Consider the following 23,979-nt stretch of genomic DNA (forward strand, 5'->3'; position numbering starts at 1 on the left):
AAAACAGGTGAAGACCAAGTTTTCTTTCTAGTTTTGTTTCTTCTTCTGATTTCTGTCCCCCAGAGACAACTCTAGTTACAGGGTTTCCTTAGGCCTTTCCAGACATGTTGTCTGCAGAGGTTTTCAGCTGAGGGTGATTTTGCCTCCCTCCCTCCACCCCCTCCAACATCTGGAGACGTTTCTGGTTGGCTGGAGGCCAGAGACGCTGCACGACAGACCCCACAACGGAGAATTATGGCCGGATAATAGCGCCAGGGCTTAGGATCCCGGTCCCCGTGCATGTAAGCAAATGCAAATATGCACACGCCCTTTTTCTGAATAAATGACAGGTACTCCCACGCTGTGCCCCGTGGCTGATGTCCTTTGTATCGTAAAACAAAGCAGCAGGTGTGTCGGGAGCCAGCTTTGGCAGGCCGCCTTGATTCCCAGCGCTGTTCTCCTGATCGTTGGGCAACAGGGTGGGGTAGCCCGGCCGTCCCGACAGCCCAGGGCCTGGTGGTTTTGCCTCCTGGCACAGCTGGGTCTGTCTCTGGCTCGTGTGGCCTTTCTTCCCCCGCAGTGTCCACCCCTGCCGACGCTGCCGCGGGGTCTTGGCGCACTGAGACCCACCGCAGGGCCCCGAGCTCATTCCAGCGGTGAGCGCTCCCTGGGGCCGACCGTTTACGTGTCCTCGGCTGGAAGGAGACTCGCCGGGCCCTTCTTGCCATGGAACTGAGATGCCGGGCCTGTGCCTTCCCGCAATCAGAGTCGAGGCCGAAATGCCCGCGGGGAGGAAGGAGCGTGCTGGCTTGGCCGCCGCTCTCCCACTCTGCTCCACTCAGCTGGACTTGGCTTCCCCCGGCCGTGAGGGACAGTCTCGCTCTAGTGCACTTCCTTCCGCCGGGGAGCAGCCGGCCAAACGGGCAGCAGTCTGAATGAAGGAGCTGCCAACCCTGGAAGGAGAAAGGCGTGACCGGTTTCTCCTAAATGGGGCCCATTCTTTGGGTTTTGCCTCACAGGCGGTTGCCGTTTAATACGGGACCTGGGCAGCCCAGCCGGCTCGTTTCGCCGAGGGAGGAGGCGGCGGGGAGACTGCACCCTGTAACGCACGTGCGGTGTCTTCTCTCTCGCCAGGTCTTCTTAATTATACATCACGCGCCCCTGGTGAACTCGCTCGCGGAAGTCATTCTCAACGGTGACCTGTGTGAGATGCACGCCAAGAGCGAACAGGATGTCCCGCGAAGTTGTGTGAGTCGTTAGCGCCGGGGCCGCGCGTGGACGTTGGTAGGCCGTCCCTCGTTTTGTCGATGCGTGTGTTTCCCTCAAACCAGAAACGGACCTTCTGCCCGTACGGCAGGCACAGCAGTGCTCGGCTGGTCCGGGATGCGAGGCCCCTCATCGGGGTCTTGAGATGTGTGCCCAGGACAGTCTGGGTTCGGGCACCGAGTGGATTGGATCGACCAGATGTTACGGAACAGGGGGTTGCGCTGCTCTGGGCCCAGGCCGCGTCCCTGTGAGACACTGTTACTGGGACGGAACAGGAGAGCACCTTGACAGAGGCACCTGCACCCGCAGAGACTGGATGGAGAATACCTGAATGACGCGGACCCCGCGGGAGGGCAGTAGGGCGCGGTGGGGACTGCGGCTAATCGGAGAGCCTCTGCTCTTAGTCAGCAGGCCTGCCGCTCTGCCGCAACACGGACGCAGGATTGCCTGGTGTCCTCGCGTTTCCGGACAAGCCGGAAATCCGCATTTTGATGCATACGCTCCCCAGTTCTAAACGATCACCCAACTGCGGCAGCAAGCAGAGCATGTCTGCGTGTGTGCGCGCGCGCATGTTGTGTGCTCTGCTGACGGAAAACTCGCAGGACTGGGAGACGGGCGTCCAGCCTCCTTCCGAGCCTCTCCCGGCCTGGCCCCCGGGTCCCTCGGCCGTCTTCCCTCCTACCATCCTCTCGTGTGTGCGGAGCTCCGGGCTTCCTCAGTACTGGTCCAGCTTGCCTTCCCCCCCGCCCCCCGCACGCCCCGCCGTTCTGCCCGTGCACCTGTATCTTTACCGCTCCCGTGGCCTGGGAGGCCCTGGCGCCCCCACCCCAGCCAGGGCAGGCGTCTGGGCTCCCGGCGTCTGCTGCAGCCTGGGCTCGGCGTGTGTGTCTGAGACGTGCTGGTGTTGCACACAAAGGCTGTTTCACGGGGGCTCTGTCTCTGTGACCGGTTTCTCAGGCTATGGGTACAAAGGCACAAGAGCTAGGCCTGCCCTGGGGCAGTCGGCCCTGTGGCCTGTCTCAGGAAGTGAGTGGCGGGATCCTGAAGCAGGAAAGGCCAGAACTGCCCAGAGCACGGTGACGGGAGTCCCCACCCTGGTGGTTTTCCTGGTGTTCGCTGGCTTGGCTGGGCCGTGTTACTGGTGAAGGGAGTGCCAGAGCCTTTGAAAAGGTTCCCAGATGCTTTCTGTCCTCGGGGTGGTGGCATTAGTTCAGCGGAATTGATTGGGGCCCTTCCATGGCCCCTGTCTGGTCTCCCCCTTCTCTGATTCATTCAGCAAGTGTTTATTCAGCCCTTTCTTTGGATCAGGCACCATGCTAGCTCTGGGGAGGTACAAAATCCTAATAGTTTCTGTCTTTTTGGAGCTCTATAGTTCAGGAGGAGAGACAGGTGTTGACCAAATAAATATACAAACAGATGCACTATCTCAAGTCTTACACGTGCTCCAAAGGGAAGGAGTCGTCTTTGGCGAGAGGCTGTAACCTAGAGGGACAGGAGTGACAGCGTTGAACCGGAAAGTCTCCCTCAGGGACCCATGCCACGGCGCTATAGACAGGAAAACTCGGACCTGGTGTTCACGGAGCCAGAGGTCTTTCTTTGCAGTTTTCTTAAACTCGCAGGGTCCAGGGCAGAGCTGCCGAGGACCGGCCAGCCAACGGGCCCCTCAGGCCATTTAGGAAACGGGGAGACCACGTCCTACTCTGGAGGCTCTTGGTAGGAATGGGAAGGAAATATATCAAAGTCTCCATCAAGTACCTGACAGCTTGCAGTTTGGCCCTCAGAGCTGTTTGGGTTGATCTTTGTAGCATTTAAAAGAACATTTTGTGAACGACCAACTTCAACATTTAGCAGGTTTCACACACAAAAAATCCACATTTCAGGATTCCGTTGCAACGGTCAGGAGGTCTGGTCCCTGTTATGCACATGTTTCCGCAGCGAACTCCTCCGAAGGCCCCCCCCCCCCCGGGCCCCCCCCCCCCCCCCCCCCCCCCCCCCCCCCATCAGAGGAGCGTGTGTTTGCCAGCAGACCTGCCTGGTTTCCACCCAGCCTCCCACAGACTCACGGGATGTTTACAACCAATTGGGCCGTATTGAGTCTCTGGGCTTTCTTTTGTCACATGGTCTCCAGGTCCCAAGACGGCTGCTCAGGTTTAATCCCAGACCATCTTCCTGTAAGACATTCAGTGCCTAAGCTGGACTTGGCATTCCGAGAGATGGACACCGAGATCTTCGGGGTGCTGGGGTTTGCAGGTTTTCTCATTGCAGCTGATGAGCGTGCGGCCGTGAGAGGTAATCATACTCTTTGACTGGCTGTCCCCCGTGGTCACAGCTCGCGGAACTCCAGCATGCTGTCACAGTAGGGCCTTGGCATCAGCACTTGGGGTTTGCAATTCGAGCAGAAGCAAATTACAGAAAGTTACTGGCAGCCACTCGGCCTGGGATACCCGAGGTGGGCAGACCCTCTCATGAGTGGGAGCCTCCGGGAGAGCCGTCCTTTCTCCCGCCGCCTCCTTCAGGGACGGAGTTTCTGCCTCCGTTAGCGACAGGCACACGGCTGCACATCGTGGTGGGTGTCTGGACTGAAAATGAGATTCTTGTGAGCGTGGAAGGAATTGCCAGCCCCAAACGAAAGTGTCTGCCTTCTGTTTCCGGGTGTCGCCTACCCCGGGTGCGGAATTGACCTTGTGGCGTTCTGACGGCTGCGCTTGAAGGTTGGGTAGAGTGGAGGCGGGTCCCATCGGTGACTCTCTGGACAGTGGTCCCCGTAAGATTCACCTTCCTTCCCTCTGAGCAAGAACGGTCTCCCATTGTTTCCTGCCACACTCGGATGTGGTTTGATCATGCCTGTTTTAAGTTTCTTGGTCTTTTTTAACCTACTTTCTCCTTCCCGTAATTTGTAGATAAGTTACTGGTATTGCTTCATTTTTACCAGCAGACCTTTCGCAAAACCAAACCAAAATTGAAGAGAGAGAGAGGCAGAGGGAAGAGCGGAGTTATTTGAAAAGTCTGTAATTTAGGGTTAAATTTAAAACCCATCAGCATGGTTAGGTGAATGTCGAATTGAAATTTGTCTGTGCGTTAAAATCATATGACTCCTGCTCAGGGATAGTTCTTGCTCCAGTTCTGATGCAGAGCCGATCAGGTTTCTTGTTGAGGGAAGGAGAGTAAGAGAACACTCATTCTGAAACTGCTAACATCTCGTTCTTTTTGCACAATGAACATATAGATTAGATTCTGGGATATGCATCATTACCTATGGGTACATTTCTTCACCCTCCGTTTCTGTAGAATCGTTTCCTTCGTTTTGCGTTCTTTCATCCCTTCCTGCAACAGAGACGGGGTGCGCTGGAGAGAGCTGGCCGCCCTGGGTTCCCCACACCCTGCGAGCCGAGGGGACCGTGTTGGAGATGCTGGTGTCCCCTGTGCTGTCACGGGCTTGCGACCCCTGCCTGGGGGCTCTCACCGCAGGAACAAGAGACTCTCTGGGCAAACCGGGGCTGGGGTCGCGGGGCTCTTGGGATGTTGTTCTCAATGACTCTTAAAACAAACGGCTTCACCCGTCACCTTCTCTGTGCTCAGAGGCAGGCTTTGGGGGAAGCACATCAGAGCGAGGTGGGCTCGGCACCCTTCTGCATTGCGCCTTCTTCAGTGACAGACTCGCGGAGCAGCCTCTGGAGTCAGGCTGCCCGGCCCCCCCAGGTCCTGGCGCTGGCTCTCCCCAGGTGCATCCCAGGGCAAGTCAGTCCCCCGCTCCAGGCCTTGCTTTCCTCCCTCCTCTAGGTAGAATCGCACACGTGGGTTGGCAGAGAGGACTCATGCGGTGTCCGCCGCTTCTGAAGCCTGGTGCACATCAGGACCAGATGTTAGATGATTCGTTAGTTCCTGACACCGTGTGACAGCCGCGCGTCTCCTCGTTGGGACCTCCCTTGTTGGGATGACTGATGTGGAGGCCTACCTGGAGACCCCTTAGGCAGGTGCCTATGACCGGACACGACGGCACTGAGGGCCAGGCGCCATCAGCAGCGATGACAGTGGCAGCACGGATAGTCAGCGTTGCCATTTGGGCATTCCAGGCCCGCCAACTCACGTCAGCCCCAGATTCAAGCTCTGGAGATGTACAGACACTTAGCCAGCTCTTGTGTGTCCACATGGTTGGCTGGCCGTCAATTCAGAGTGGGGGCCGAGAATCCTGGGGCGGGATAGCGTGTCCCCGCAGGACGGTGTTGTCTCTGTAGGCACCAGTTCAGCCAGTTGGAATGGTCTCCGGGTGATTCTCCGGAGATCCAGGAGAGTGAGTGAGTGCACCCCAAGAAGGTCAGCCCCCAGCTCTCCACAGGATGCTGTCCTTCCTGGGAGCCGGACCCCCTGCTAGCAGAATGCTCTGTGACAACCTACCAGGGGGCCCTGGTCCCTGCCTGCAGGCCTGTCCATCCAAACGATGCTGGGCTCAGACGGCAGCCGTGTGTCCTGCGTTGTCGACTGTATCCCGCAGAGGAGCCCCCTCTGCAGCCCGAATTAGAGCTCCCCCGAATCTCTCAATGACCCTGACTTTACCCGTGACCCCTGGTTAATCATTGCTGGTTCCGAGGCACACACATTCTTCTTCCTGAAAGTCGTAAGAGGCTTCTGGGAGAGGGTTGATGGCGAACACCGAAGGAAAGACACAGACCGCTCCAAACAAAGGCCTTGATCGGCACAGACACAAACCTTCCCCTGGAAGAATTCGAGCTCATGGTGCCTCGTCCCATGTGTGGCAGTGCTGATTCACGCGGATGAGGAGGTGACAGCACGAGAGAGAATCCAGGGTGCAGCACACCCCACTTACCAAGTAGGGCGTTGTCATGGATGAGCGACCTCTTAGGAACAGTCTCTTCCTTCTCCTTCTCTCCTCTTCTTCCTTCTTCTCTCCTGAAGTCCCCTCGTGTGGAGGCTCAGGAGGGGCAGCCATTTGCCAGGGCTCCAGGTGTCTGCCCGGACCTGGGGATGCCGGTCCTGGTCCCGGGAGCCAAGGAAGGGCCAGCGGTTCTTGGAATGGCTGTGCCTCGGAGGGGCCAGCAGAGAACAGCACAGAGGGCATAGCAGGGGTGGGAGGGGGGGGGAGGAGATTCTGTGACTCACACCCTACAGGGCTTTTCCGTGTTTGCCCGACAGCATGATGCAGAGCGGGCCGGGGAGGCCCCGAGGCTGGGGATGCTCTCTGGTGTGAGGTATGGCCATGCTGCATGCTGAGAGGGGACCGTCCCTGTCTGCACTGAGCCAGTGGTGAATTCTTCCAGGTTTCCATGAAAAATTCGGAAAATCGAGGGTGGAGACAGAACAACGAGGCACCCACACTTCCCGTGTCTCTGCTCTGGGACGTGGGTAGCTGTCATCAGCCGCCTGGCCCCCATGGGCGTTTGAGGCTTTTAGCCAGATTCTGAGGCTGGGTCAGCTCTACTTACTCATCTCTTTAACAGATATTACTGGACACATACCACACGCTGTTCTAGACACAGGCAGTGCAGGCGGAGCAGAGCCAAGGCCCCAGACCTCCCAGAGTTTCCCTTGTGGTGGGAGAAGAGAGGGGAACAAGGCCATTGCTAGCGAACGTGTAGCATGTTAGAATATGACGCGTGCTTCCCGAGAGCTGCGGTAGGACGGCCGCGACGGGAGAGGAGGCCGTGCTGAGAGGCTCGAGTGCGGTGCAGTTTTCCATAGAGCGGCCAGGGCATGACTCCCCGGGAAGACAGGCGTAGGTACGAAGGAAGTGAGGGACTGAGTCATGTAGATTTCTGCAGGAAGGGCACGTTGGGCAGAAATGACAGCCAGTACAAAGGCCCTGAGGCAGGAGTGTGCCTGGTGTGTCAGAGGGCCAGCAGGGAGGAGCATGGCAAGGCAGAGCCTCGTCGGGTGAGGTCAGAGAGGGAATGAGAGTCCGAGGCACGTGGTCCCTCTGGAGCCATCGGAAGACTCCGGGAGTTTACATCAGGAGAAATGGGAATATCGGTTCCCTTGAGTCCCTTCTGTTTAGCCTGACCGCTGCAGTAAACATCAGTTGTCTTGAAACAGTGACTCACCGCGAGGAACTGAGCACTTGTCTCGAGTGAGTCAAGGAAATGCTGTCTCGGTCAGTGCCAAAGTCCTCCATCTGGGAGACTTGGTTTTGCTCAGGGTGCTTTGTCTGATGGGAGGCTGGGGGCCGGGGAGGGGGTGCGGCAGCCCACGGGCGAGACCAAGGTCTCTCCGTTTGCTTCCCTCTCTGAGGCTCCAGTGGTTTCATGATGATGGGCCAGGAGGGGAGTGGTGTGAGTCACCCACTGCCCCACCGCCCCGTCACGGAGACGGGCGGCTGTAACCCTAATCCCAGGGGACAGTCGGTGGGTTTTTCCCAGTGAGTTAAGCGTTCCTGGCTCTCTGGAGATTGACTGCCCATTGACCACTTGCTGTGATGCTCATAACCTTACCCCCAGGGGCCCTCCTGGAAACCTCCAGCTTCGTGAACAGAAGAAGGGAAAAAACCACCACAGGGCTTTCCGCGCTCTCACACTGTCACCCTGGGGGCCGCTCCGCCACAGGTCATTCCCTGGGAGGAGCAGCGCCCATCCACTGGGCACTCTGTGCGTGCCCGGCTGGCTGGCGAGCTCACCCCTTCTCCCTCCCACACGCGTTTCTGGAGCACCCCCGCCTTCCGGGCCAGCACCGTGCCGGCCTCAGGGCACACAGGATGAGCAAGACAGACCAGGTCGCCTTCCTGACATCCTGGTAGGGGGACACGGACCGTCAACAAGTGCGTCCGCACAGATGGGAGATGTGGATCTGGCAAGAAGTAGAAACCAGCTTTGGGAGGTGCCGGTGAGGAAAGGCCTCCTCCTGGGTCGGAGGACTGAAGGATGAAGGGCTGAGGGGGGGTTCGTGGGGGGTGGGAGGTGGTGATGGGCGAGGCGTCGGGAATGGCCAGGGACCCTGGGCGGTGAGCAGGCTGGCTGGGATCAGCAGAGGCCGCTGTGTCAGAACCCCTGGGTCGGTGTTGGGGGCGTCTGTCGTTCATCTTCTTTCAGGCTCCTGGGGACCTGGTGAGGTGGTTTTGTCGTCACAGTGTCCGCCTGAGCCAGCCGACACCCCAGAACTTAGGCGGTCATCGTGTGGTCTCCCAGCGAGAGAGGGTTGCGGGCGTCCCGCCCCAGATCCCCCCGCCGTTGCTGTTTTTCGATCTTCTGTCACCCTCTGCAGCAACATTCGCTTTGGGTTTAGCGTGAGACGTGAGCTCTTTGGAGAGAACGGGATGCAGCAAAACCGTCCTTCTGCAGGAGTGCCAGATGAGGGCTTGTGTGTCATTTAACGCAGGGGTGTACTGTATTTTGTGCGAGATCACCAAACACACCTCTTCCTCGTAAGTGTCTTGCGATTCATTGACTCCCCGGCATTGGTCAGCTCTTGATTGAATGGCAGGCTCAGCCTCTAAGGGGCCGACTAGGCAGCTCTCGGAGTTGAGGGGACAGAAACGGTGGCCTGGGTGGAGCCGGCCGGGGACAGGAGCGGGCTGGGTCTCCTGCCGGCCTCGCCGCCACCCCGGAGGGACTTCCAGCAGTCACAGCTCCTCTCCATGTGCCCTGCTGCTTCTCTTACGTCACGGAGCCGGGTGTGTGCAGGGAGCCTTCCGGGCCCAGGTAAACGGGCCCGTCTCTGGTTTTTGCCTCGGAGCTGCGACGCTCCCCGATAAGTGGCCAGTTCCTGGAGACGCGTGCCACGCTCCTCCCATGACCCCCGGCAGTCCTCCCCGCTGAGTTTTGTTTTTCCCTTTGCCGTTTGGCAGCCTTGCCCAGTTCCCTCCCTGACGTGGCCCGTGTACCACATCCTGGACGTGCGTTTGGGCTTCGCTTTGGCAGCCCTGTGTGACTCTGAGTTTGGCATGCAGCACGTGCATCCCCACGGCTCCCTGGAGTTAGGTGTCCCTGCTGTTGGCTTGCTGGGCCCCGCATTCTGGAACGAGAGGAGGCTCGCTCCGAGGCAGCTCTGAGCTGGCCTCCCTGGGCAGCTGCTTGCACAGTCGCGGGCTGCTGGTTCTGGTTGGTGCGGGCCCGGGTCACCGCGACACCCTGTGATGTGGGGAGCTCTCTGTGTTCGAGACACAATGGGGGGTAATCCCACGTCGTGGTGGGTCATGACGATGGTCAGGTTGGAAGGCTGCCTGTCCCTGGTTGGCATGTCACCTGTCCCCGGGCTTTTGCTCCGCATGCCCTCCTGCTGCTGGGATGAGTGTGACTGGGGCCTGGCCGGGCCCTCCCATCCACCCCGCGGGAGGCTGGCCCCCCGTTGGCAGGCTTGACGAGTATATGTGGATGGGGGCGAGCGCTTGAGCAGTGCAGCAGGGTGGTCAGACACACGGGCACGGGAGCCAGACGCCCTGGGTCCAGGTCCTGGCTCTGTCTGTGCCAGGCAGGTGACCTCAGGGCAGTCCCTCGCCCCCTGCAGCTCCCTCTGTCCTTCGTCAGCGGAGGGAGAATCCGGTGAGTCGGTGCGTGCAGCACCGGGCACATGTCCGGGGCACACTGGGTGTGAGTGATGGTTGTTAGTACCTGGAAACAAGTAACAAGGGGGTGTGCTATGATTTGGGATCCCCCAGCAGCCCTTGGGAGAGGGGAGTGCTGATGTGAGCCCTATTTGGTGCCTGTGGAAACTGAGGCCCTGGGAGAAGGTGGTGAGCGTGGGCCCCTGCGACTGGGCTCCGGCTGCTCCAGCGGCCCCACGGGCCCCACCCCGTCTTTGTGCTGTACATCCTGCCCATCCCAGCCGGGTTGGGAAGGTGGCCCAGGAGCCCAGGGGCCCCTGGGGGAGGCCGAGTCTAGCCCACTGAGAAACCAGCTAGTTTCTAGGAGTAGGGAGCCAAGTTTAAGACAGAATGTCGTGGGTTTTTTTTAGCAGTTCCCCTCCTCTGCTGTCTCTTCCATCCTAGTGATCCGTCAGCCAGGGGTTGAAGGTGAATGAATAGTTCTGGAGTGCCCCTTTGTAGCGGGCATTGTGCCGGGGCATGTGGGCATTCAGACTGTCTTAGCTCCGGGGCCACCGCCGCCTCTACTTACTGGAGAGGAGACCGAGGCTCACTGGGCCAGAAAGCGGGAACGAGATGGCGCCCAGCTCCGCTGTTACGGTGGGCATGTTTTTGTGAGTCTGCACGGCCTGCCTCCTTGCTTAGGGGAGAATCCTTTCTCCTCGTTCTCAACTCCCTCAGCGGGGCTGTTTGAATAAAAGGATTCTAGTTGCTTCCTCAGGGTGAGTGGGCTAGGCCTGGGCGAACCTGGACGGTGAGGTTTCTTAGCCCATCGTGACCCCTCCGACCGAGCCAGACCCCAGCGCCGTGTCGTCTGTCCTGCCCTCATCGTCCCCTCCAGCCACCTGTTCCCTTCCTTTCCCTCTCAGCCAAGGCTCTTCCCAGAGCGGGCTGCCTGCTGTCCCCACGCTTCCTTTCCTGGCCACTACCTTCTCCCTGCCACCAAGCCACTGAGTCGGTACAAAGAAACCCACTGAGCATGTTGGATCTCCCAGGTACAGAGGCAGGGGTGCCCGGGGCGTGAGCAGCATGACCTCCATCATGAACTCCCTCTTGAACAGGTCGCTGGAGAGGCCGCCCAGCTGGCCCAGCTCCACACTCTGACTTCCTGTGTGTCTGCTGTGCTCTGGGGAGCTGGCCAAGCCCATCATGCCCCGGGGCACCGCTGCCATCCCAGGCACACCGGCTGCACGATCCTGGCCTTGACTGAAATAGTGAGTGGCCAGCGCTCTGAGCTGGCCTTCCTAACATTCTCCTCCCAAGTGTTCTGGTGAACTGTTCCTGTTCATGACTTGGATCAGTCATTTCCTTCTCCACGAAGCCCTCCCAGGCTTCCCCCTTATCCCCTGCCCCCCAACCTGGCACGGTTCCCCACTCCTTCCTCCCTGCCCCCAGTGTCCATGTGGACACACGGCGGAACAGTACCTGCTCCTGGCCGGATGGGGGGCTGAATGGCCCAGGGCCGCCTCACTCTTGGTGTGGAGTGTGGCTCAGTGAATGAGGTCAGTCCCCTGATGATTGCAGTGACTCCAGCTTCCCGAGTTGTCTGATTTGCTCCTAGCCCGTATTTAGGGCATTAGGGCAATCTGATTTTATTGGAAATTCTTTAGGTAAATGGTTTTTAAGTTGAGGGATAACGTAAAGTGCGGTCATCTTGGGTGTATCAGGGGCTTTGTACGCACGATCAGCTTGGGATGTAACTCAGGGCAAGACAGAAGACGTTTCTGAGGGGCGCCTGGGTGGCTCAGCCAGTTAAGCGTCTGACTCTAGGTTTCGGTCAGGTTATGATTTCACGGCTCATGGGTTCAAACCCCGAGGTGGGCTTTGCACTGACATTGCGGAGCCTGCTCGGGATTCTCGGTCTCCTTCTCTATGTGCCTCCCAGCTCTCTCTCTCTCTCTCTCAACGTAAGTAAACTTAAAAAAAGAAAAGAAAAGAAAAAAGACCTTTCTGGTGGCTCTTTCTCAGCCTGTAACCCCCTCTCCCACCTTTCCGTCAGCAGCAGACTTCTAACGATGCCTTTTTAAAGTGTTTGTGTGTGTGTGTGTGTGTGTGTGTGTGTGCGTGTGCGTGTGTGGTAAAACATATAAAAATAACGAGTTAACTATTTTGAAGTATACAGTTCAGGGGCATCAAGTACGTACCCATAAAGGCACGCTTTACATTTAAACAGCAGTGGTCATCATTTCTCAGGGGACAACGACTGCAGGACGCAGACACAACCAGAGCAGAAGGGAAAAGTGCCCCCACCCTCCCCGTCTTCCTCGGAAGGAACGGCCGTTTGCAGGGCCTGTCGCCTCCGCGAGTGGGCTGGCGTGCACACACCTGTCCGCGCGGTGCCGTCTTTGTCTTCAGTGACAGCTTTGGTTTTTAGTTATAAGCAGACTCCTTGATGGGTCAGTCAGCTGCAGCCTGCTTTTTCACGTGCAGGTTGCGCCCCGACTCTCTCAGGGGGCGCCCGGGCCTCACAGAGGACGCTGTCTGACATTTGGGCCATTGGTGGTGCTGTGGCTCCTTGGTCAGCCGCCTGGGCCTTGGGGCTGTGTGCCCTCCCTCCTGCCCCCTTGCTCCCCTCCCCTCCCCCCTGGCCATGCGAAGCCTGCGCACATCCTGCAGCACCGGGACGCCTTAGTTACCACTGACCCCTGGAAAGTCACCTTCTCCAGTATTTACCTTTGATTTTGATTTTTTTAAAGTTTATTTACTTATTTTTGAGAGTGAAAGTGCCAGAGGAAGGGGACAGAGAGAGAGAAAGGATCCCAAGCAGGCTGTGTGCTGTCAGCACAGAGCCCGATGCAGGGCTTGCACTCAGGAACCGGGAGATCATGCCATGAGCTGAAATCAGGAGTCAGATGCTTAACCTACGGCCACCCAGGCGCCCCCTACAGTATTTATTTACCTTTGAAGCAAGGATGGCAGCCTGAGGTTGGAGGGGGTGAAGGCCAGAGGAAAGTGGTGTCGACCTGGAAGCAGAAGCAGACGCTGTAGGGAGCAGTTAGATCCTCGGGCCACCCCTGAAGTCACGTTGCCGGCCTTGAGCTGGCCCTGACCTCAGAAGCTGGCCCCAGAGCCCGGGGCTCTCCCGCTGCACCCCCCGGGTTGGGTAACTGGCTCTGCTGTCAGCAAGGAGGGCCCTGTATCTGCACGTTCCTCTTGCGGCTCAGGCTCCTGTCCCTGGGAGATGAGCCCTTGGCGGAACCCGAGCTTGCAGCCTTTGGGAGCCAGGTGTGATGTGCCGAGTGCTTTTGTCGGGGGCCCGCGGGGTGTGCTGGCTTTACGAGACGGTAAACCCCAGAGCCTGCTGGGTGTGCACCCTGCACTGAGCCTTTGCGCCGCGCTTGCTCCTGCGCTGTGCTGGTCTCCTGAGGCCATGGGGCTGCCGTTTTCCTCTGTCCGTCACTTTTCTTCTTTGTTGTTCTCCTGCTTCGGGTGCCGTCTGCTGCCAGCAGCCCACTGAGGCCCTGCCCCGATGCCAGCACCTGGCCTAGTGCTGGGAGCACGGCGGGGGAGGGGTAAGGTGCACAGGCCTTCTCTCTGGGGTTTTCCATCTGGAACATCTGGGATTGGCCACTGTCACACAGACATTCCTGGGAGGCTGGCAGCCAGGAGGCCCTTGACAGGGGCAGCAGGAACGATCACGTGTGTCCACATTTCCCAGCAAGGCTTGTACCAGCTTCTCCATATTAACTGGGCGGGGGGGGGGGTTGGATGCTGTCAGTATTGAGAAAAACAGTCTTTTAAATATAGAAGAAAATAAAAAAGGGAAAATAAAGTCCATAATTCTAATGTCTAAATGATCCTGGATGAATTTTTTTAAGTTAATATGAGTACATGGTTAGACATTTCAAACCGAAATGGAAAGATATAGAAATGAAAAAATTGTACAAAACAGAAAGGTCTAGAAGTGAAAAAATTGCACGTGGACCCCCTGCCACCTTTTCCCCCCAAAGGTGAAATCCTCAGATATTCTTAGGTGGCTTCCTAGGGACAGCTGTTCACAGCACCACGCGGGGCCTTTGGAAGCCTTCACCTGAAGGGGCCCCTGCGGAGTTCCTTGCTCCTGCTGCTTCATCCTGATGCCCGTTCTGCGTAGTGTACACAGGCCCCAAAGAGCTCAGTCTTTTCATCATTTACGTGGATTCCCATTCTCCAGACAGACCGTAATGATCTAACCACTCCCTCTTGATGGACATTTAGGTTATTTCCAGCTGTTTACTGGGCAGGTTGCATTTTAAAAGTTTGAAATTTCCCCAGTAAGCATGTCTTCCCAACACCTGATGGTCGAGAAAAGCAGATCCCTTTGGAAAGTTTGAAAATTTATTTTCACAGTTGACTTTTTTCTTTTTTTCTTTCTTTCTTTTTTTTTTTTTTTAAGGAGGCAGGGAAGGGAAGGTGACTCTGCTATGTTGGATGCCTACTGAAGGAACTTTACATCCGTGGTTATGTTGAGTTCTAGAAGGCCGCAATGACTTGCGCTGTGTTTTAGGCAAGGCCTCTGAGGCTCAGAGAGGACCCACAGCTTACGGTTAGCCTACAGCTGGGGATGGCGTGGCCCTGACCAGCCCTGGGCCTTGCACACCGCTTCACTTGCCTCGTCCTGCCAGCTCTGTGCATCTGAGTTCCTCCGGAGCTCAGGGAGAGGTTTCTCCATCCATCCATGTGAATTTCTGCGTGGACCTTCAAACTGGGTGGTGTTTCGCTCTGTATTTAGTCTTGGGTTTCTGTTTCGGAAGATTTGATTACATACGGCATACTCTGAGATTCCCTGGGAATCGTGGTGATCCGAGGAGGCAGGCACTGTATCCCAGGACCCTGTTTCCCTGGGGTCGAGTCCTTTGGCAGAAGGTGAGGGGCACGTCCGGAGCTGTTCAATTGTACGGCATCCTAAGTGGGTTCTGATGGATGCCATCTGTCAAGTGGTGCACGCTCAGAGGGCTCCCGTCTCTGGGCTCTTGGCTGGAACGCTCTCTCTGGGTTTCCTGGACAGTAGAATCGTGTCTCAATTCACCTGTCATTTCTGTGGATGAATAATCCAAAGTGAGTTAATAAAAATTAATGTTTGGATTTAGATGCCAATTCAGCTTTCAATTAGGTTTTATTTTGAGTGTTATTGAAATTAATCTGCGTTCCTTGAGCACATTCCCCTTGCCATTGGCCAGGTCCGGTGGGCCCTCAGCACACAGTTGATGGTTGTTTGGGGTATATTCGGAAGATGGATAAGCCATATCAAGATAATGGAAAAGTTTTCCTTAAAACTTTTTCCTTTTTTAAAGACAAAATGCTGTCTGGACGTTGTCCAGACCAGTCTCTGAAAAGAGAAAAAGCACTTCATTCAGAATCCTCCGCAAGCAAATCTGTTTTCTTTTGTCCTGGTTCCTTTCTAGACCTGGTCCATTGGCATGTTTCTAAGGGGAACTGAGTGTGGAACAGAGTTTGGGTTCCTGGTGAGGCACGGCGAGGAGCTTGGGCCTTTGGGATCGGGCAAGCGTCACTTCAGAATATGACTCTTGTGTGACATTGAGCAAGTCACTTAGCCCTTCAGGGCCTCTGTCTTTCTCATCTGTAAAATGGGAGGGTCATCCCAGCATCTCATGTGTGTTTCTTAGACAAATGAGTGACCTTTGAGAAGCACAGAGCCAGTGCTGCTAAAGTAGAGTTTCTGACTTAGGAGGTGGGTACTAAATGGTTAGCTGGTGCTATTGTTTTGATTATTTAACAACTATGGTGTTAATAATAGTCACAATGACAAAGTAGGGTGTTTTTGTTTTTTCTTGCTTCGGGACGGAATTTCTTGGGGCAGCAGCTCTCAGCAGCTAGATGATAGTGTCTAGCGAGATCCCAAGGTTCACGCGCGTCTGTTGACTTCCCTAGGCCAAGCCCAGCATTCGGTGCTTCATTAAACCCACCGAGACGCTGGAGCGGTCTCTGGAGATGAGCAAGCACAAGGGCAAGAGGCGGGTGCAGAAGAGACCCAACTACAAAAACGTCGGGGAGGAGGAAGACGAAGAGAAGGGGCCCGCCGAGGACGCCCAGGAAGATGCCGAGAAGGCTAACGGTCCCGAGGGTGGCTCAAAAGGCACCAAGACGAGTGGGGACAGTGAAGGTGAGTGCCCCCGCGAACGCCACCCCGCCGCCTGCGCTGCGAGCCCGGGCGCCCTTTGTGTCTGGTCCCCATCGTGTGTCCGGTCCCCACGCCGGTGCACCTCCCTCTGCGGGCGCCGCCATGCTGCGAGGCTGCCCTCGTGGGACGGGTGACCTGGAGCAAGCTCCTTCACCCGCGCCCCACGCCGCCTCCCCCGGGGGCACACAGAGGGGCACGGACCACAGTCACTTGGCTGCCACGGGAAGGGAATGGCTGAGCACGTGTGCCATGCCCCGAAGAGTGCCTGGCCCGCAGCCTGAGTACTTGCTGCTGTTACGAGTGTAAGCCTATTCACTGCGGCTCTTCCTGCTCCCCGGAACCTGCCGTCAGGATTTTTGACACCAGCCATTATTTCCAGCGCGCCGCAGGAAGAATGCCGTGTTTAATGAAATCATATACATTCAACAAGATGACATTGTTTGGGAATCGAAGAATCCAACATAGTCCCCTCATGTTTACGTCAAGAATCGTTCAAAGCCCTGTTTAGAGTGAGGTACCCTTGCGTTTGGTGCCTGTGTGCTCAATAAGCAGAATCAATCCTTCCTCTTTTGGCCCGTGTTGGGGATGATTCTGGTTTAGTTTTCCCCTTTCCTCTCGTTCGGATGCTAGCACCTTCTCAATCTGGAGAGCGCTGTCTGCTCAGGAATTGAGGGGGCTTCAGCCGTGGAGTCTCAGGTGTCATGGGCTGGGCGCACGGCCACGGCCCTGGGCACTCGGGGTGGAGGTGGGGATGGGACCCGAGACCCCGCCATGCTCCTGGGACACACACGGGCTGTCCCCAGCGCCCACTGTGGGCGGCCCGCCTGGCTCCCGGGCGGGTCGTGGCTGCCGCAGCGCCAGCTGTCCCAGGGCCCGCCGGCCCAGACTGTGCGAATCCCTCGTCCAGGTCGTCCGAAGCTGGAAGATGGAGCAGCTCAGTAAATCAGGGACTGGGAACTCATTTGTCTCGGGGAGTTTGCTGTGTTTATGGAGCCAAAACCCACCCCCGGCCGCACCCTGCTGGCCCCGTTTTGATTTTCTTGGCAGTTCTCCGTGAATGCCGTGATCACATTCCGATAAGTAGAACCAGAGCATCTCTCCGGTGCCACCCTGCCCTCTCTTTGAGGCCAAGGTCCCAGCATGCTTTCATTTCCGTTTAAAGTATACAGTCAGCAGTCTGGCGCAGGAATGCGCTCTTGGCTCGGAAACAGTACTGCTTTGGTGGGGAGGCGAGGGACAAGCGCAAGGTAAGCAAGCCATCCTAGTTTGCCTCTTTGGGTCTTTCTTTTTTCCCTTTTTTTTTTTAAGCTCAGGAGAAAACTGCTCACCCCTTGGGGTTTGGCTGTCCTGTGGCCGCAGTGGGGAAAAGGAGGAGGATTTCACCCCATTTTGCACTCTGTGTTCTTGTCGATTTTGTTTTGGAAAGATGCTACCTCTTTCATTCCAGTCCTTTTAAGGGCCGGCCGCTCTCTAGCCAGGCCTGGCCATGACTAACCCTGGTGTGGACGGGGCAGGCTTGGCGGCAGGCGCACACGGTGAGTCAGCAAGCGGCCTGGTCCTGGCGTGGGGAGCTTTGTGGCTCGCCGAGGCTCCCGATGCAGCTCGCTGTTGGGGAAACAGCCCCCCGGATGCCGAGCCCGCCTGCCTCGTGCAGGGGGCAAGGCCAGAAACACTCCCAGGTCTCCAGAAACCGGATTTCCTTGGGGGGAGGGGTCTCTCGGCCAGGCTATGAGACGGGGCCCAGGAACTTTCGCAGAAGCACTGCTTGCACGCTTGATGCTGCTGTTAGAGCTCCGTTGGCCACAGCTCCCAGCAACCCTCTCGGCACTTTGGTGCCCTCCTCTATTTTCTCAGACACACATTAGTCATTCCAGAATATTATGGACCTGTCATCTTCCCACACAGCCCACTGTAAATAAATACGGGTTTCTCAGGCCCGTCCGGCAGGGACCCCTATGGTGTGTCTGATCTCTCAGTCATCCCCAGGTTCAACGTGCCGCTGGGGGCGGTCTCTCCTTAGACCGTGTTTGGGTGAATCCATACGCGACCTGGAAGGGTGTTAGGCACGGTGCTGATGGGGAAGTGCTAGGAGACAGGATACTGGCCTTGCAATCACGTCTAGGTTTACTGTGAGCCTTGAGTGGTCCCCCCAGGCTCTGTACCTCAGTTTCTCCACCTGGACACTGAGTATAAAAAGTGTAATTCATGTGGTGCTTTTCTTTTCTCTTTCTTTTTTTTTTAATGACTATATGTTATAGGTTCTTATGGTGGTAAGAGAAGAAATTCAACTCACACTGGATTCAGCAAAAGGGTGATGATTGTTCCTGTAACCAGAAGGCATGGGCGGGGCTGACCTCAGGGGCAGGGGTGACCATGGGCAGCGCCAGGCTTGCCACCTGCCGGCTTATCCCCAACCAGAGGAGGAGCCGAAGGCTGGGGGCCGGTGCTCAGTGACACCATGGAGCCTGGCTCACCCGCTGCTGTGCGGGGCCGTCTGTGCCCATTGGCCAGGCTTGGGCCACGAGTTGACCCTGCAGTGACTCCCTTGGGAGGAAAGAGGGCGGTCCCTCAGACGCAGGGGTCACACCTGCCAGGCCAGTGGCGGCAGCAGCTGCTCCCCTTGATGGCCACCGTGGTTCTGTGCGCTCTGCTGTCCCCTCCTGGCTGTCTTCTCCCTCGCTGTTTGCAGGCGGATGCCTGGCTCTTTCCTCCTCCGAGTTCTTTTCTTCTCGAGCAAACTTCTTGCGTTGGCCCTGGATCCAGGGGTTTGTTGACCGCCCGGGTGTCACAAGCAGGCACGGGTGCCTTTGGACAAAGAGATGGCAGCACCGGCTCCCCCTGCACTGCTGGCCGGCCCCACGTTAGTGGCGAGCTCTTAAAAAGGCAGCACCAGGCACAGGCCTACAGAGGCATGTGGTCATGAGTCGCAGTTTTGCCATGACCTGATTTGAATGTGGCATCGGCATGTTCTTTTTCTACAAATGCCACCAGAGTTCACGCCTCCTCCACACTTAAGCCCAGACAAGGAAGTAGCATGAAACGAATGTGTGCCTCTGGACCCACCACGCGGCTTCAGGTCCCAAGTGACGGGTGACTCATTCTGATACAGGCAAATCACAGGGGCCCAAAAGTTGCAGAAATCGCACACTGAAAGGAAAAAGAGGGGTGTCCTCGTCCCTGTAGTCAGAGAAGTGTTCCCTCGCTCTGTCCTGGCTCTCTCCTCAGTCTGAAAGGGCAGTCTCTCTCTTTGGAGTCACTTGGAAGAGTAGAGTGATAAACAGACCTAAGGCAAGAAAATGAGTTGTTTGAACTTCTCATTTGAAAAATAGGGTTTAGCTTTTGGGTTTTTTTGCCTTTGGAAAATGCAGGCACCAGTTTCATGGCCTGATCTTCACAACCTGCTCTTTTCTTAAATCCCAGCAAGGGCATGGAATGAAGGGGACCACACTGACTTTGAGCCTGCCAGGTCAGCTGGGAGTTGAGGGTTGCATGGAAGGGTGGAATCCCAGCTTTGCTTTTTTTTTTTTAATTAAAAAAATTTTTTTAAATGTTTATTTTTGGGAGAGACCTAGAACAAGAGTGGGGAAGGGGCAGAGAGAGAGAGGCAGAGAATTCGAAGCAGGCCTGTCAGTGTAGAGCCTCACATGGGGCTCGAACCCATGAACCGTGAGCTCATGACCTGAGCCAAAGGCAAAATGCTCCACTGACGGAGCCACCCAGCTGCCCCCCAACCCAGCTTTGCTTTTTTTTTTTTTTTTAAATCTCTGTTGAAATGGAGTGGCTCCCGGCCTCTGTTCTGACTCCTCTTGGAAAGCCAGATCCAACCCCAGGGCTGGCCGCATTTCCCGATTGGGATGAGCAGTAGGTTGGGAGGTTGGGGTCTGAATCCTCGACCCTGGAGGGGCTGCTCCTGCGCAGCCCTGTGACCCCGGGCAGGTCATTGCTTCTCCACCGATGGAACCCAGCTCTCGGGGTGCTGGGAGTGCCAGGACCAGTGTCTGAGCACTTGAGCGTGTGACACACAAGCGCTGAACAGGATGCCTGGCTGGGTGGGGAGCAGAGTGAGGTGCCTGGCTGGGGGCCCCTGGCTTCTAAATCCAACCCCATGCTGTTCGGTAAAAAAAAGGAAGAGGGACCCCAAATACTCAGCTCATGCACACCCTGTTGCCAGGTGCTGTCTTCCTCTCCAAAGCCAGCCAATAGCACGCCGTCCTCCCCTCATTTCCTAGGTAACCAGCAAGGGCATCCTTCCCTGGGAGGTCCCTTTGAGGCCTTGCTCTCCCCTTCCCCCTTTTTATGGTCTCTCCTTGTTCTCATTCCTGGAATGTCGAATGCAGAGTGCAACTCGGAGAATCCTTGAATTTGTGAGGTCAGAGACTCCTGGGAGGTCATGCCTGCCATTTCCCTGAAAAGCACTTCATTTACCAAATGTTAATCAGATTAGGACGTACATCATCCCGGGCGAGTTGACGGATTATTGCCGTTATTTAAGACAAGCAGAATGTCAGAGCATCGGGGAAGCCCACGGGTCTGGCTGGAGTTGTCACCCGGAGGGGACGGGTCGATGTCCTTGGATGTAGAGCGTCCTCCGGCCTCTGCATGCACACTGGTGTGTCTCCAGCTGGTGTGCCGTCTCCAGCTGGTGTGCCAGCTCCACTGGTGTGCCACCACCGTGTGTCTCCAGAATTCGTTCTGTCCTCTGAACTGACTCCGCCCCCTTTCAACAGGAACTCCACATCCTCCCTCCCACCGGCAGCTGCCAGGGTCCCCTCCCTGCCTCTCTGCATCTGCCTACTCCAGGTAGTTTGTGCAGGCGGGATCAGAACGGTGTACTGTGCCTTACTTCACTTAGGCTCACGTCCTCAGGGTTCCTCCGTTTTGTCACGCATGTCCGGATCTCCTTCCTTTTTCAGGCCGAGCACCATTCCATTTTTTGGGTACACGGCTTTTCTTTTTGCTTATCCTCTGACCCCTGATGGACATACGGGTTGCTTCCCCCTTTTGGCCATTGTGAGTAGTGCTGTGCCCTTGAGCGTGCAAATCCTCTTCTGCTCCGGGGGCTTTTGGGGAAGTGGTGGAGGCCAGGGAGGGCGGGGGCAGGGCCGGCTGCTCAGCCTCCAAGGATGTTCCTCGATTCCCAGAGCCTCAAGACTCCAGTTGTGTAAAGGGGTCGTCCCCCCTCCCCTCTCCCAGGCTGGGATGCTGGAGCCTTCAAGATCATGGGCCGTGGTGGCCACACGGATGCTCCTTGCCAGGACATGGCCAGTGGGCAGCGCTGGTAGCGGCGCTCACAGCCCACCTCCTCCATCCCCCTGCACCTCCCTCTGCCCTTCTGTGCAATGCAGACATCAGGCCACATCCACCTTGACCCAGCTGTGGGGCTTGGGGATGGCTCTAGGTGGGATGGGGCCATGTCAGGATTCTCGAGAGATCAGCGCCGGGGGAGCCTGGCGTCCGTGTCCTTCACGCGGCCCTTTTCCGGCACGCTCTGGAGACTTCGCTCCTTGCTCCTTTAGCATGTGTGTTTTCACACCTGTTGTCTCTTGACACTGGCTTGATGCTTACAGTAGTTGTGAGAAAGTGTTTTCACTTGAAAACATTTTCAAACTTAATAAAAATTCGGAAAGACAAAAATAGCTTAAAGAACCCCCATTTACCTTTTATCTGGTTTCCTCTTTTAACATTCTGGCCCGTTTGCTTTCTTATTTGTTTCCCTTTCTCTCTGCCCCGCTCCCCACGCTTTTTTTCTGGATAAGTTGTATCCATCGTGTCCCTTCCCACCCCTATGCCTCAGCACACGTTTGCTAAGGTTAAGGTGTCAGCTTTCCAGAGCCCAGTGCAGCCGCCCGCTTCAGGGGGGTTTTCTGCTGTCTGTGATCCGCTTTGTCCATTGACCTAATAACGTCCTTCAGAACGTATGTCCCCCAGCAGTAGAGAATCTAGCCGAGGGTCAGGTGGTGCCTTTAATTGTCATGTCCCTCTGGCCTCCGTCACTCCAGACCACTTCTCCAGCCTCCTCTTATTGGGCCCTGACATCTCTGAAGATGCCGAGCCTCCCCCTCCTTCGTTTTAGTAAGAGGTTTCTCATTCTGTCTTTTATGTTTCCTTTGTGATAAGAGGAAGGTTGCGCATTCCTGGCCCCAGGTGGTGGCCTGTCCTCCTCCGTGTGTCCCATCCAGAGGCACATGATGTCCTCTGACCCTCACGGGTGATGTGAATGGTGGTCCCCTGGCTAAGGCATTGCCGGGTCTCTCCACTCCATAACTGCTTTCCATTTTCTTGACAACTCGAGCAACCCTTGGGGAGCTGCTTAGAGATAATGCAGATAATCCTGTGCCTGCTCGAAGTGCCCCCTGGGATCTGGGTCTCATTGATGCCACTTGCCCGAGCCAGGCTTGACCCCAGTTGGTGGCAAAATGTTGATTTTCCAGCCTCAGCAGTCTCTCCACATGTAAAGGTCGGTGCTAAGCATCCCACTGTAAGCAGGGGCCCCTCCTTCTCCCCGTTTCTTTATCTATTCTTGGCACAGGTCGTGGGTTCCAGTTTTTCATGGTTTATGTTTCATTACTGGTTTAATTACTTTGATGCTCAAATTGTCCCAGATTTGGCCCCTGGGAACCCTTCTGAGTGGGCCGCTGTGTCCCTGAGATGTGGCCCCCTGGTTTCTTCTGAGCAGTCCTCAGACCTGGCGTGTGAACTTAACCACACTGCCCACCCCCAGGACGAGCCCTTTCTCTGAAAACCCTGGTTCCTCTCAGTGGGCAGTGGTGTTAGAGGCCAAAACCTGGGTCCCACATGTGCTGATGGCTCCCAGGGTGCCTTGCTTTTTGGCCCTTTCAGTGGACAGAGCTAGAGCATAGACGTGTGTATGTATACTAAGTACACATTTCCTCATGCACGCATGTACGTACGTACAAACATGCACATGCTTATGTGTATTTTAGAAATCGTGAATGCGTACCAAACAGCTGCAGTATTCCTGCCGATGCAGGTCAGCCCCCAGAGGGCTCTTTCTTGCCTTCTCCCATTCCAGATCTGTCCGTCACTGCTTCAGCTGGAGCCTTGGCTCCCAGCAGCGTCAGCTCGGTCCTAGAATGCATCTGAAAGAGTTTCAGTGCGTTTGTTGTGTAGTCAACAGACTTGAGGATGGTCTGCGACTCCCCGTCCCTCCTCGAATACTTCCCCCACCTCCCCGCTGAGGGTCGCCGCTCCTGGATCCTGTTTACGGCGCCCACATGAATCTGCCCTTCCTCTTTTCTTCTCCCCGCATCCACATAGATACGGTATTTACTTGGAAAAGATTTTGGTCCCTTTTTTTTTTTTTTTTTAATTTAAGTCTTCCTAGTTTAGGATTCTTCCTTCCCATTTTTTTTTAACTGCTTTAATTTTTATTTTTAAAACTATGTGGAATATTAACCAAACTGCGCAAAAAAGTATGTTGAGGAAGGGTGCCTTCCATATGCTTTCCCCTCATTCCCATGCCTCTGGTAGATAACCAGCTGGGGTTACTTTCTGGAATATCCTTCCTGTATTTCTTTTTGCAAGAAGAAGCTGGTTTACATATGTTTTCTTACCCTCCCTTCTCTCTTACATGCAGGATAGCACCCTGTAAACGCTCTTTCTTCTCTTCACTTTGCAAACTTCTCCAGAAGTCACTTCCTATCAGTAAAGCGGTATTCCTCATTCCGGGTGCGGCTGCACTGCACTGTGTGTGTGTGTGTGTGTGTGTGTGTGTGTGTGTGTGTACAAGTTGATTCAACCAATCTTTATGCTTGGACATTTAGGTAGTTTCCACTATTTGGCAATTATAGATAACAGTGGATTGTGCGTGTACATTTTCATATTGTTAGGGGTGTATCTTCCAGATAAATCCCTGCAAGTGGGATTGCTCAATCGAAGGGTATTAATCGTGACTTAAAGCTTCCTTTTGACATGTATTTAAGTCAAAAGAAAAAACAACGTGATCAAACACGATGTTTAGGTAGATAATGTGGCGGACATCGTAGAGGGAGGCAAGTGACCGAAGTGTGAGCAGAGCTGAGCTGGGCTATTGTCTCAGCCCTTCAAATTCCAGCAGAGGGACCTG

The 23,979-nt window shown here is 55.9% G+C and overlaps 1 protein-coding gene and 1 long non-coding RNA gene across 5 annotated transcripts in view; one reads left to right on the forward strand and one right to left on the reverse strand.

Moving 5' to 3' along the window:
• Positions 1-4,019, reverse strand: part of LOC115300347 — a 5,832-nt gene extending 1,813 nt beyond the window's left edge. Inside the window, exon 1 of one of the 2 annotated variants that reach the window (XR_003912608.1) lies at positions 3,309-4,019. This is a non-coding gene — a long non-coding RNA (uncharacterized LOC115300347). Of the gene's footprint in view, positions 1-2,024; positions 3,193-3,308 lie in introns of those variants that run through there. The other variant, XR_003912609.1, reaches the window with a different exon arrangement.
• Positions 1-23,979, forward strand: part of CLEC16A (C-type lectin domain containing 16A) — a 187,364-nt gene that overhangs the window by 34,092 nt on the left and 129,293 nt on the right. For all 3 annotated transcript variants that reach the window (XM_029950046.1, XM_029950045.1, XM_029950047.1), the window contains 2 exons: positions 1,114-1,227; positions 15,644-15,875. In XM_029950046.1, the coding sequence (XP_029805906.1) occupies positions 1,114-1,227; positions 15,644-15,875 (346 nt within the window). The remainder of the gene's footprint in view (positions 1-1,113; positions 1,228-15,643; positions 15,876-23,979) is intronic.

This window comes from Suricata suricatta, chromosome 8 (genome assembly GCF_006229205.1).
Source record: "Suricata suricatta isolate VVHF042 chromosome 8, meerkat_22Aug2017_6uvM2_HiC, whole genome shotgun sequence".
Taxonomy (NCBI): domain Eukaryota; kingdom Metazoa; phylum Chordata; class Mammalia; order Carnivora; family Herpestidae; genus Suricata; species Suricata suricatta.